General features: G+C 35.9%; 3 protein-coding genes across 3 annotated transcripts; 2 read left to right on the forward strand and 1 right to left on the reverse strand.

Annotated features, from left to right (window-relative positions):
• The first annotated feature begins 152 nt into the window (after positions 1-152).
• Positions 153-3,033, forward strand: LOC149729332 (uncharacterized). The gene is made up of 2 exons (XM_089885968.1): positions 153-282; positions 1,234-3,033. The coding sequence occupies exon 2, from the start codon at positions 1,249-1,251 to the stop codon at positions 2,137-2,139; it is 891 nt and encodes a 296-aa protein (XP_089742094.1). The 5' UTR covers positions 153-282; positions 1,234-1,248; the 3' UTR covers positions 2,140-3,033.
• On the reverse strand, positions 2,950-8,140 carry LOC149729333 (phosphoinositide 3-kinase regulatory subunit 4-like). The gene has a single exon (XM_089885939.1). It carries the CDS (start codon positions 7,725-7,727, stop codon positions 3,714-3,716), a length of 4,014 nt encoding a protein of 1,337 aa, XP_089742065.1. The 5' UTR covers positions 7,728-8,140; the 3' UTR covers positions 2,950-3,713.
• Positions 8,141-8,548: 408 nt separating this feature from the next.
• LOC149729334 (delta-1-pyrroline-5-carboxylate dehydrogenase, mitochondrial-like) lies at positions 8,549-14,563 on the forward strand. Its single transcript, XM_089885958.1, has 11 exons — positions 8,549-8,709; positions 9,162-9,348; positions 9,802-10,005; positions 10,332-10,484; positions 10,757-10,831; positions 11,226-11,413; positions 11,917-12,042; positions 12,483-12,627; positions 12,988-13,185; positions 13,556-13,677; positions 13,807-14,563. The coding sequence occupies exons 1-11, from the start codon at positions 8,672-8,674 to the stop codon at positions 14,036-14,038; spliced, it is 1,668 nt and encodes a 555-aa protein (XP_089742084.1). The 5' UTR covers positions 8,549-8,671; the 3' UTR covers positions 14,039-14,563.
• Positions 14,564-14,744: the final 181 nt, after the last annotated feature.

Here is a 14,744-nt window from a genome sequence, read left to right on the forward strand (position 1 = left end):
CTGGTTAGTACAAGTACGGCCTACGCACCGTAGTACAAGCGTAAAAAAATTCTCGTCCCCAATTTTTAGTGAGTACTAGCGCCACCGCGTGCTTGAATATTTCAAGTTTGTTCTTTGTCCGGTCATAATACGAACAACGCGATTTGATAGTGACGTTTAGTTACGTAATAAACGTGTACCAACTTGTTTATATACGTAATTAGTTACGTAAGCAGGAAATTTCATTCGGTCTAGATTTCGCACAACATGCAGTTAAAGATGATATCAGATGTATGAGACAAGGTACTAAATAGAATGTAAACAGCCCATTGGTGTTAAGTTGGTCGTACTTTAACCTCGTTAAGGTTACGCAAATGAAATGTTTGACTATAAACTTGTCTAGGCTTGCGGCGTGTTATCTTAACTATTGTGGACATAGTTAGTTCATGCAGAGTGTATGGTAATCAGTTATAATACATCGTTATTGTAGAAAGATCATGAGTTATTATTGTTATGTGTATCTGAATGAAAGTTAAACTGTTTTACACAATTTTACTATATATACTTCAGTTACAACTCATTAAGCGATCATCACTTTCTTTTTTCACAAGTGGGCGCCCATTTTTTTTAGTATTATTTTTAAAAAGTACACAAAGAAACACTTTAAATTGGTAATAAGTGTAAAACAAATTATTTAAATACTAAAAATACCTTTATAAATTTCGTTCTGTTTACCATTGTCGGCTCTGTGGTGTAACGGTTTGCGTGCCGTCGTTTAATCTCTTTGTTTCGTTCTTACCGGGTTCGAGTCCCGCACAGTGCAATATGTTTTTTTAAAGTTTTTTTTTGTGATTAGCACTTTTAGATTAGGGGTTAGGGGTTAAAGTCTTATGTGTGTAAACTGTAAAACTAACTGTTGGTAAACGATTTTTTATAAAATATTGAAATACTATACCAATACACGTTTTATATGTCACAAAAACGACGTTTTTTAAAAGTCTTCAGAAAATAATAATAAAAAAAATGAGCGCCCACTTGTGAAAAAAGAGAGTGATGATCTGTTAATGAGTCGTATGTATATACTTTTAATTTGTATTAATAACAGCAGTTGTGTCTTGTAAGTAGACAGAACACTATAAACATATTGGGTTGTGTGTTAAGGTTAGTTGCAGAATTGAAAATATCCTATTTTATCCCCTTTAGTTTTATGTGATCTTTCCTAGCCATATAACTTACATTCGTATACATTTATAGATTTGTTCAATATAGATGGTAATGGTAATCGATATGGCATTTTCAAGGAAATGGGTTTCTGACTCAAACCTTGACAAACTGTGGCATGAAACTATTGAAAAAAAGGAGGCAAATAAGCAAAGAAGATCTCCCGATTTCTGTAAAGAAGCCATACTTAGCGCGACATTGAAACGAATATCATCTGAGATGATCATGCAGAAGATATCGTCTAAACACTTTGATGCTGATAATGATCAAACAATGATGACAGTCTTGACGAAGGTTTCAATTGATGATGAAGAACATGGGATTGACTTTCATGCCGAAGAAACAGCGGATTTTGATGAGGAGACGCATTACGCTACAACAGGGGATAATGGCGTGGATCTTATTACTACCAAGATACTTGACATGGACAGTTGTGTGTCTGTTGAAATGTCTGGTGTTGTATGCAATGGAGAATCGCCTAAGCGTAAAAGAAGCGATTGGGAAGAAGAGGAATTGATCGCTGAGCAGTTGTGCCCGTCATCACCGGCGAAGCGACAAAAACGGAAACCCGTTTGTCGGAAGAACAGCTCAAAATCGAAATCAACCTCACTGAGAAGCAGACGATCGCAAAGCCCAACTCAAATCTCAATAATCGCTTCAGATAACTCAATTTTAACTGAGAGTGAACTTAAAACGAGTAAGTCGAAATTGCCCAGAGAAGCGGTGCATGGAATTACATTGTCGAACTCTGAATTTCCAACTGGTTTACTATCACCTGTTAAATCAATGGTGAACAGTATATCGGAACTATCATTAAGTTCACCTCTTGTAAATCAGAGCTCTAGTGGTTCATGGTGTTCACCAGTTGTCGAATCAGACCACACAGACCCTTTAGAACTTGATGGTTTTTTCAAGACTTTAAAAAATGTGACCACTTGACAGTAGAAGTAAAACTCTTCAAGCTACTACCAACAAACACTTCCTAACCTCATTACCACAGGCGCCAAACTTTTGAAAATGCAGGGGAGGCACAGATAGTTGAACATGCATTCCTATGGAATAATTACAACTTAGTGGTTCCGAATTAATCAATTGCAGAAAGTTGGCCTGCCTACTTTGCAAACACAGGTTTGGCGCCTAACCTCATAACATGTTCCTTTGTGAACATGACAATGTTTATTGTTACTTCATATTCATTAGAATGCATTTAACGTGGTACTGAATGGAAGAAACTGCAGGGTATGTGTTACAGTACGTCTTCTTTGATACCAGTTTAGTGTCTTGCTGCCTTGGCAGCCTTTTGTGGTCATTATTTATGTTAATCATTTGATATATAAGGATCTTTACTTTTTGGTATTACTGTGTGTACTCTTGTTTAACATTATGTACTAGTATACCCACACTACTATTCCTTTTAAAGTGTTCTTTATTAAAATGGCATACTTTTGCAGTAGAGCATCTTAGAGCTGTTATATGTGCTTTCTAATCTGAAATGCACTATTTTATTTATTAAGAATATAAACTAAATTGATGGCATTTGTGCAATTGTGCCATATGAAGCTCTCTTAGCAGAAAATTATGTTACTTTTATTATATCCGCACCACCACACATTAACTGTTGGATCTCTGGCACCTTCTTTCACTGGTGTTTACTGTTTACACAATTTTACGTTCACAATGTAAACTCTATCTTGTGTGATGAGATTGTGTTCTAAGTGCAATTCTCCATAATATCCAACTTGACCAATGTCTATACAACTCAGTGATGAATTTAATGCACTACTTATCATCACATACAATTACAAAATGGAATAAACTCTTATTTGCTTCAAAGTGGAAATACAAACATTTAAAACTTTAGAAACTCTTTCGAACAAAGGCCAGAATTAAATGACTGAAAAGAATAAAACAGAATAAGCACACATGACATAGTAATTCAAATATATTCATACGGAGAGAATAAAGGTAGCCTATAAGAACGGGGTATTGTATATTATTTCACACTTGTAAAAGATTAACTGCAATGTACCCCCTTCTTATGCCCAATAGCATATCTTTGCAAAGCAATGTTTGACAACTGACAGCACACAGTTTAATTTGGTAATTTTCTACAAAGATATTGCACATGAAAACGAATGTCTATGTTGACAGCTAATTCATTTCGCCTAGAGGCAAGACAAGAGATTATCAATTTTAACAGTAATTGGTTGATAATTATAATAATAAAAAGCGCTTTACCAAAGCAGAGGACATATATTAATAGCAATACCATGTGGATATAATTGGCACATTGGTGCATACATATTAACATAATATTAACTATTGAAGGTGTGTAAATTAACCTCAAGCATGGAACAGTAGACTTGAAACTCACACTAAGCAAGCCATACCTTATTTATGCTACAGCCAAATTTCAAATGTGTATATAAAATAGGATATATAAATTCTTGGTAAGTCTGAGTTTCAAGTCTTAAACAAGGAAAAAATAATTTAACCAAAAGTGTTATAGAAATTTATTTCCAAATTTTAACGACTCCATCTCTGGAGGTGGACACCAAGAAGTTTTGATTAACGTTTAAAATAGCAAGATCAGTTATAACATCAAAGTGATGTGATGGTACAACATGCTCACTGATTTTGGAGCGTTTTTGTTCCCCCAACAATTGTTCTTGCTCAGCCTGAGTTTCTTCATCACGTCTAAGTTTAGATAACTGCTCTTGTATAATGTGTGTGCCATCTACAAGTCGTGTTTGATATGTCACATTATACAAGCTTCGGTTGTTCGATAGCTCAGGTCCACTTATAATACGGGAATTTTCTGCATTAAGAAGGTCCCATAGTCTTATTTTACAATCGGTGCCCCCAGTGTACATACAAACGCCTGCATTTCCAATAGAAGCATGAATTCCATTTACAGAATCCGCTGTTTTTTGGGTTTGTGACAAAGGAGGGGCAGTACTTCCCCATAACGTTGTTTGTCTTGTCCCTGTTTCAATATCCCACACACTGACCTCGTTGTTGCCGGTGACAACGGACACAATATTTGATGTTCTGGTTGGATGGGTCATGACCCTACGTACCCCTGCCATGGATGGATGTGAAAACTTAGTTATGGGAAGCTGAAACCGCAAATCCCAGCATATATGTACCCCCCTTGCTGTGCCAACACATAACCAATGTTGTTTAGGATCCACACAAAAAGTTGTTGGCACTCCATTGCTAAGATCATGCTTTAAATTCCAAGCAGGAGTCCTTGTTCTCAGATCAAGAGCTGTTATATTCCCATAGCTAGAGGTAAACACAACAACAGAGGAGTTAATTATCGGCTTTAGATCAGTCACTCTGCCATTCTGTCTGTGGTTCACTGAATATGTGTAAATTATCGGGCTTGTTGGGGTGGTAGTGTCTTGTTTATCAGATGGGGTTCTTGTACCCATGGATTCAACAGATAAGAGATGTATGGAGCCATCGTCTGAGGAACAAACTATCTGTTCATTCCCTGAGAAAGTCACACAACGAACAGCACCACCAAACCTCTGGCATGAAGCTCGTGACCTGTTTACAACTGACTTGCCTTCCAACTTTGCTGATTCCCATAATCTTATAGACCTGTCAGAAGACACAGTGACAAAATGGTGGTTTGACGGACTCACACCAATACGGTGTATTGGCCCTCTGTGTTCAAGCATATGCGCAACCAGTAATCCTCGTGGCCTCCAGTCTGTGATGGGCAAACTGCTTGTTGTGTCTGCAAGCTCCTCAAGTTGCCTTTGATTCAAGTCATACTTATACAGGTCCCTATTATGGTGAACTAAAGCACGCAAATCCAGCTGGCATGAGGCGTATTTGAACTGAATATCACCAGGTTTTGCTTCAGGTATCTGGTAGATTGGTTGTGCAGCGCTTTCTAACTGTGACATCGATATTGAGAGGTTGGAAGAGTTTGATTTCTTGTTCGTAACATGAGCAGGAGGCAAAACTTTGGAGTTATCAGCACCAAACATTGTTCTCCATTCCTCATTCATGTCATGACTTTGTTCAACAACTTTCTTTTTGCTGCTTGCTTTCTTTGTATTTGATTTGCTCGCTGTAACGGTTGTGTCTGATTCTTTCGCCATATCAGCATGACGTCGCAGAAAGTTAGGTCCGAGGCTTAAAATGTTTATGACGCTGCCATCGTTGCGGTCTTCATTATGCCACTCTGTGCTTGTGGAGCTGTTTGCTAGGATATACTTTTGCTGCTTTGTGATAAAACCTTCCAAGTTTATTATCATGTCTTCCTCATGGTTGGAGATTTCTTTTAAAGTTAATTTCCGAAGCATGTTCTCTGTTTTTGGGTCAAGATCAGAGAGAAAACTGACTTTGTTCTGAAGCCGGTTTTCCTGCTTGGTTTTCATAGCATCAAATAAATTCTTAACATTAGGCATGTTATACACCAAGTCATACACGGCGAATTTAATTGGAGGTTTAAGTGCGCTGAGCAGGACCTGTTGATCATCTACTTGAAGTATACGGTATTGTAGGAAAGGCATAAGCAGTGGTATAACATAGCAGTGTATGTCTATAGTATCAAGCGCAGTGCCACATGAGCACACGAATGATACCGTGCTCAAACGAATCCATTCACAAGGGTGGACAAGAAATGGAACCGTATCTTTTAACAATTCGAAGATCATGTTTTTGGGTAGAAGACCAAGCTCAACAAGAGATGAAATCGCAGTTGTTGTTTGTGAAACAACAAACTCTTGGTGGTCACGCATGCCCTGCTGTAACAGTGGTTTTAAAAAATTAGCACTCTGCCAGCCAATATAAGATGCAACTGAAACTAAGCTTTTAAAGAAGGCAGACCGTAACTGCCAATCTTGTTTGTCATTTAAGAAAGTAATCATGTGACTTAAAAGGACTTCATTTGCTTTTTGCCGACCAAAAAATGCACAAAGACGCGATACTGAGTATTCAAGCAGGCACTCACGTACTGTGCTGTCCACATCACTTAACATTACTTGTACTTTGTTTTGTGTTAAATCGCGCAGAAGTTGAAGCTGGGTGTCGTAACTCGGTTGGTCACTGCCCACAGCCGATATGTATGATGTGTTTAAATCTTGCTGGGGACTGTCCAAAAATTTGAGAGCTCTTTCTGCGAATATTGCGATCGTTTCAGCAAATGCTTGCCGCACTGGCACGGCACTGTCTTGTGCACAAGTGTTGATACCAGGCAGGATATACTCACTGAATATGTTTGCTTCTGACCTTGGGATCTGTGAAACAAAAGTCAAACAAGTAGCAAGTGACCGTATTGCTTTGGCTCGGACCCTAGGCACATGGTCCTTTAAAAATTCCATCAAATAAGGAATAAATCGCTCCAATATAACGCTTGATGGGAGATGCTTAGCAAACTCTTCAATGACATGCAGAGCTTTTAGTTTACAATTGCAGTATTTTAACTTGCGAACACAGGACAGCAACAGTGATGAGAGTATGACCAGTGTATCAGACGCATTCTCTTTGTAAACAAGACTTTGCAGAATCTTGTCTAAATCCTTGTGCAACCCAGAAACGGTTTGATCAGCAGAAAAGAGCGGCGTCTCACAGAATCTTCCCAGGTATATCTTAAGAAAGGTATAGAAATGATCCGGAAATATCTTCTCTCTCCATTCCGTGAGGTATTTCTCCGCGTTGTGACGGTTTGTTGGGTTAGGCTGGATCATGTGTCGAACCATTTCCCGGACATTTACATCATCAATTTTGTTTAGCACAGCAGTTGGTTCAAACTTATTTTCCCTGTATGCAAGCAGTTGAGACAGGTCAAATAATGGTGTTCCATCAGTGAACAGCTCTGCTATAACACATCCTGTTGAGAAAATGTCCATTGCATGTGTAACTGCAATATCATGGTCACTTGAAGCGAGGGTGGTTTGATTGTCAGTGAATCTTTCAGGTGCTAGGTAACATGTTCTTCGTCGAGAAGTGTCGAAAAAATAGTTAAAATCGGCTGGGTTGTTGTCAGGTAAGTATGTGGGTTTATAGCTTGCAAAATCAGTTAACAGAAGCCAATTCCAACTGGTAATCAGTACATTTTCACTCTTTATATCACCATGCCAGATATTGCATTTTGCCATTTGGTTTAGTGCACAAAGTAATTGAAAAGCAACCCATTTTCTTTCGATGTTATTATAAAATGGCCGAGTGCTTATTCTGTCATACAAGTTGTGTTTAATATATTGTCGAATCAACATGGCACATTTATCCGTAGTTATCGTGCGTTGGAAAGGAAGACAATTTGAAGCCTGCTTAAGTCTCATCGTGATATTTTCCACCTCTGTTCTATAAGACATTAGATCCAACGTTGTATCAGGGATAACAAAAACCTTCACAACAGCCATTCCTTCTTGGAATTTTGCTCTCGCTACTTTCATAAACCGTGTGCTTCCAAGGCTTTTGTTGAATGTAAATTCTGAAGCATCAGCCAGGTAACTTTCCACACTCAAAATTTGAGATGGAGCAGTAGCAACCAACTGGTTCCCCATATTGCTGGTATTGGTTGTAAAACAGCAAAAAATCTGCTATTATCACATGTTAAAATAGCCTGAAAATATAATTAACCATTTAGCAATTACTATACAACTGTGAACTGTATAGGTTTTACAATTCAAACAATCGTTTATATTACATTGGTTGTAGAATTACTTTAGGAACATTACTTAATTTTAACCAACGCTTTCTACACCATTATGTTAATGGCTAACAGTCACATTACTTGTACGATGTGCCATTACACTTACTGACTTACGGTTGCGTATTTACCATGAGAGTTTTATTTACTATACGGCACGGGCTTATTCATTATCTTTGCTAGCACAAACAAAGATGCATCATACAAAATACCTTTAATAGGCAATTATTCTGTTATTGATAACTCCAAACCATTTGTTTTTCTAATAAACACATAAAAACATACAGAAGGTAAACGTCACTTTGTTGTGTTTTTAACTTATCATTTTGACAAATTATTTGCAAAGTAAAAGTAGCTATAGTTGTGGTCCCAATTGTATGAGAAGTTCTGAAAGTGGCCCTACCAAAAAAAACAAACATTTTGCTCGCATTGGTATTTTTGCTTAAATAAACTCGTCGTAACTTTTTGTTGGCATAGGTTCTAATTACACCGCAAATATATTCTAATTATGTATTTTTTTAAATGTTAAACAAGTGAAGTTTAATCTCACTTTTGTTCATTTATAAAAGAAAAAATATTTTATGGTATAATTTACGTTTATTTTTGTTGTGCTTTTTCTAAGTTTCGTTAAAAGTTTACAGCGAGAAAATGTTTTAATTTTCCCGTGGGAACGCCCATAGCTGTATTAACCAAACCCACATAACTAACCAATAGAAATTGAGTATAGCACTTCTTGTACACATTGTAGCTACAGCTGTTGCAGAAACGACGTGGAGTATTTGTTGCAGCGCTGCCAAGATGTTACGCTTAAAATCTTCGTTGCTAAAGCTTTCAAGGTACTTTGGCATATTATTTATTATGAGTGTGTTAGTGTAAGGTATTCTACAAGTATATGGGGTTTACCCTAATTATACGATAGAATTGATTTGATAGACATTTAGTTAAAAGAAAACTTTGTATAGTGTGTCAGTACTATATTGCCCACATTGCCTTATTAAATTTTGAATTATGTATATATAGTAGGGTGGAGAAAATAAAATACATTTTCTTTCTATTTTCACGTCCAATTTGGTTGTAATTTAATAACACTCAAAGAATTATAAAACTGTAACATAACGACTCCTATAGACTTTTGTTAATTGTTTAAAATATTAAATAAATTTAAATATTATGTGCCAAAGGTGTCCCGTCTTCTCCACCCCACTATATATATATATCTACGCGTTTTTCAAGTAAAAAAGGCAACCCATTACGCATTTGCCAACAAACCAGCAAATTTAATTTCCAGATTCACAAGCGCAAGATGCATGAGTTCAAATCTTGTAAACGAACCAATCTATTCATTTACTCCCGGCTCCAAAGAAAGAAATGAAGTTCAAGAAGCTCTGAAGATTGTGGAGTCCAAAATAGAGGATGTTCCTATTGTTATTGGTGGGGACGAGTTATGGACGAATGATGTTCACTACCAAGTTTCGGTTCGTAGAAATTGTTGCTTTAACTTTAAGGATTAAATGTAACTTCTGTGTCTCAATGAACCTACAAAGGAAATATTGGCAGTTGTACCAAACTCTCACTGTGTAAAAATGTATTGTTTCTGATAAACCAGCAATAACGATTAGTGGCCACTAGATTGGTGTAAATGTCGCCTGTGTTTGGATCAAAGTGCTTCTTTGAACTTAACTTTGAGCCTGGTACCTTAAAGCTGCATTTGGTCTTTTGGCTGGTGGGCTAAACACATGCAAACCAGTTAACTGGACGACTTGAATTGTATGCAGCTAACAACGGCTCGGGCAGCTAACAAAGTTGTATTTGTGTAAGTGCTTAGGTTGTATGAAACAGAACAACTACTGTCTTGCACCGCCATGCTAGGTTAAATAAAATTCATTCATTCATTCAACAACTATTTCTAACATAATATTGTTTCACAGCCTTACAACCACAAACAACGTATTGCAAAGTTCAGTTACGCATCAGCAGACATGATAAACAATGCAATCGAGAATTCTATATCAGTTCGTGCCGAATGGGACTCAAAACCTCTTGCTGATCGCGCACAAATATTGTTTAAAGCGGCGGATGTTTTTGCAAACGAAAAAAGATCTGAAATACTTGCAACTACCATGGCAGGCCAGGTAAATGTTATCATTTCTTGGTGCGGATAGTCTATGTCACATTTTGTAATTTTTATCAAAAACCATGGTGATATTGCATTAATATGCGAAACTGAGGTTCTAAAACACATTATGGCAACATCGTTTTAAAATCGACACCTCTAACATGATGTTATATTTGTGACATTTATTAAAAATATATTTTGACCAAAAGTATTACAAGTACTGTGCGTTTGATTACGTAAGTGATTAGCCTGACATTAAGTGCACTCAACAATGTTATTGTAATTTAACTACGCGCACTGACTACCCTTGACTACTACTTACAGCTGTACTAAACATTACAGGCAAAGAATGTAATACAAGCAGAGATAGATGCTGGACCAGAACTTATAGATTTCTTTCGTTTCAATGCCCAATATGCGCTCGACCTTGAACACCAACAACCATTAAACCCTGATCCTAATATTGTTAACTCAGTTAAATACAGAGGGTTAGAGGTGAGTTTATTTTTAGTTTATTTATTTCAGCTAAAAAATTCCAACAGTGGTTAGTGCTCCGGCCCATAGTCTGAGGATTTGGGTTGATTTTGTTACCATTGCAGGCATATGTGTCCCTGGGAAAGATATGGCCATTACTTCAATAATTAACTTCATTACTTCAATATTAGACAGAACAATATTGTCTTAAAAACTGTAAATAAGTTTCATTCATTTTTTATTTTTTTTTAAATATTGCTATCATAATTGTAACTACTGTAAATATCACGCAGGGATTTGTTGCAGCAATTTCGCCTTTCAATTTCACAGCCATTGGTGGGAACTTGGCAGGAACTCCAGCACTCATGGTAAGTAAGAATGCATGGGGTGTATACTATAGAATAGTAGGGTGTAGGAGGACAGGACAACTTAAGCACACAATATCTAAATATCCTGATCGTGTTTTAAACAATTATCAATGGTCTATGAGAGTCATGAGGATACGGTTTTATAATTATTTGAATGTTCTTTGTTTACTACCAACCGGGAAGAGAAAATTGAATGAAAAGGTGTGCTATTATTTCCCAGTCCCACCCTACTATATATACCCATTTTACCAAAGTTTGTAAAACAAAAATGTAATTTACAATCACAAATAGGTAAATGATGTTAAAGGTAAAACATTAAACTGCGATTTTATATTTTCTCAATGCACCCAATTATCAAGTATGCCAAATTTTTAAACAGTTTTAATATTTCTAGGGAAATGTTGTTTTATGGAAACCAAGTGACACGGCCATGCTGGCAAGTTGGCTTGTTTACAAAGTGTTGCGCGAATGTGGTTTGCCTCCCGGTGTTATACAGTTCATTCCTGCTGATGGTCCAACATTCGGCAACACTATAACATCATCTGAACATTTGGCTGGCATCAATTTCACAGGAAGTGTTCCGTAAGTATTGCTTTCAACTATTGGAAAATTGTTTTCTTACTGTTGTGTGTTTCTGTACTTTTAGTATCTAGTTTTGATCATTTGTTGTGTTAGTATAATATGCTAATTAGTGGCAGCTAATTCCGTTACTTTTAGTGTTTGTGTGCCATACTATTAATACCTAGTTGTAAGCTTCATATCATACTCGCATGCTCTTTGAATATTAGCAACAAATAAATTCAAAACTTTGTTGGTCACAACTAATTGTACTACCTTAAAATATTTATAGGCCAACTTGTGCTTTTGCAAACTAATTGATATTTTAAGAATATGTTATTAAGGGGGTTCCTGTCTCGTTTCATTCACCTTAATGTTTACCCCGATATTCGTCGGTTATAAAAGATACTTCAGTTATGACTTAACAGTTTACATTACCAAGTGCTATATCCCTATATATGTATTCCATATCTATATATTTGTCATAGTAACATTATAATAAATTTTCCCGATATATTTCTCCACAGAACTTTCACCAAGTTATGGCAGCAAGTTGGAGCAAACCTGACTAAATACAAAACCTTCCCAAGATTGGCTGGTGAATGTGGGGGGAAGAACTTTCATTTCGTTCATTCTTCGGCTGATGTCGACAGGTTTGAGTTGTAATGTTGTTTTTATTATTCTGTGTTCAGTAAAATTAGTGTATGGAAAATAATTTTTTTTGTAATGCTGTTCTATATTGTTCTGAATATGTTATATTGTTTTGTATTCAGTATAATATAACTGAGCGTATGGCTGATGATTGTATTGGTTTGTGGTTGCCTTAGTTGTTCATACAGTTGTTGGTTTTATCTACTTTGTAGAGATTAAAACAGTACGTGCTAACTGCTAATGTATAGATTGGCAACCTAACTCCCATAAATGACCAAAAGATTAAGATTTTTGTGCATGCACCTTTCAACAATATATTAACATGCTGACTAATGGTAATGATTGCTCTTCTGGCCAACTCTTAGGTTTCTATTTATGCTCTATATAATATAATTGTGCCAAATATAAAACCTTTAGTAATAATCACAAACATTCTCCATAGTGTTGTAAATGGAACCATCAGATCAGCATTTGAATTTGGTGGTCAGAAATGTTCTGCTTGTTCAAGAGCTTATATTCCAAAGTCTTTATGGGGTAAAGTAAAGCAAGGATTAGTAGAGAAACACAAGGAAATTAAACTTGGAAACGTAAGAAACTACTTTGGTTAAGTGATGCTTACTCTGGGTAACAGCACGCACAGTTTCAAAGTAACTTACTCATTATTCTAATTACTTTATGTAAGTTTACAATTGGTGTTAATACTTAACTTATTGATCAACAGTTTTTAATAAATTGGAATGCAAATCATAAAGGCCAAATATATGAGTGTTTTTTATTTAATTGAACACGTTTTATCTTTGTCTCATGTATTATATATGCACTACTTCTCTACTTTTATATACTTTGTATGGATGGGGTTCCACCAAAACAGGTTTGGTACCTATGTATGTAGGCCACAGTAGTCTCTTTGCCCTAATAAACATGTAACAGCTTAATACTAACCACAGCCAGATGACTTCAGTATCTTCCTATCTGCTGTGATTGACAAGCCATCGTATGAACGCAATAAAACTTACCTTGATCATGCAAAAGCCTCATCCAACATTGAAGTGTTGGCTGGTGGGAACTGTGATGATTCTGTGGGCTACTTTGTCCAGCCAACAATCGTGGAATGTAAAGATCCAAAGGATAAGATGATGCAAGAGGTAAAAGTGATTTAATTCCATTGGCTTGTTTATGTATACGAATAAACCCTTCACCACTGTTGAGTTACTAAATCTATATAAACAACTTTGTCTTCATTAAGTTTAATTTCAATCTAATTTAATAGAAATGACTTGTTGTTTTCCTGTTGTAGCGACTATATTTCTTTCTTCCAATTACATGACAATTTTAAAGAGTATTTATCGACTTTCATTTAATTAATATGGTTCCTAAAAATGCCAACCTACATTAGCAGAAATAGCTGCAGATATATAGTCATGATTGTCATTCTCATAGTGTTTTAATGTGTATATGTTGTAGTTACGTAATCATACAAGTTTCATGTTTAACATGTACAAATTATTTTATCAGGAAATATTTGGACCGGTGCTTTCATGTTATGTATATGATGATGCTGATTATAAAGAAATATTAAAACTTATCAATTCTACATCAAGTTATGGATTGACTGGTTCTGTATTTTCAAAGGATGAGTAAGTTTGTTGCTGTTTTATAATGATGATCAGATTATACATCTCTTTTTAAACCAAGACTAAGCTTTTAAAAATTAACTATTGCTGTAAAAGTTCACAATGAAATTTAAACCATATTATTTGTTACAGATCAGTGATCGAAGAAGCTTCTTCTGTTCTTCGTAATTCTGCCGGTAACTTTTACATTAATGACAAATCAACAGGGTCAGTAGTAGGTCAACAATGGTTTGGGGGTTCACGAAAATCGGGGACAAATGATAAACCTGGGAGTCCTCACTATGTATTGAAGTGGGTGTCACCACAAGCTGTAAAAAGATCTAAGGTTCCTCTCAAAGAATGGAAATATCCTTCAATGAAGTGAAGTTATGGTCCTATGCAATGTTAATCCTATTTAGATAGGTCAAGAAAGCTTGGTTTGGTTATTAGGAATATTGTAATGTGAATAATTCTTTAGTTTAAAGTCTTCAAGTTTGCCATTTAGTTTAATGGAATTTAAAATGTATAGGCCATTTAGTTTGATTAAATTTAAAATGTACAGTTTCCACTTAACACTTTTACACAGTTTTCTATTTCGAGTGGTAATGCGTTGTATATGTCGCTTTGTAGAATGTTGCAAATAGTTGAGGGTATTTGTAAAACTATATATTCTTCCCGCCTGTTCGGTATAAGTTCCATATGTTATGTAGGGATCCTAAAATTATAGTTCCATTTGTCTCACCAATAAGTCCTATATTAATCATGTATTGCGTGTTATTTATCCTGTTTACAAAACGTGTGTATTTAAATGGTGATATTGGTTATTCCAAGAGATTAAAGCCAATCTCTTTGGTTAGCCGATTCAGAATTTAATGTGCCAATTTGAAAATAAAAATTTGAAAAACCTTTACGAAGAATCATTTATTTGTGAGTGAAATGCTGCCAACATAGGTGTTTGGTAAACAAAATTGCTTGGAATCGGTGTTTGGAGAAATACAGACCGCTATAATCACTTTCATTTTCTGCCCGAAACTCGATTGTCAAGATATGTCAATATTATCGCCGCCTGAAGAAATAATTTCCCCGATCCC

Source organism: Ciona robusta, chromosome 10 (assembly GCF_009617815.1).
Source record: "Ciona robusta chromosome 10, ASM961781v2".
NCBI classification, from domain to species: Eukaryota; Metazoa; Chordata; class Ascidiacea; order Phlebobranchia; family Cionidae; genus Ciona; species Ciona robusta.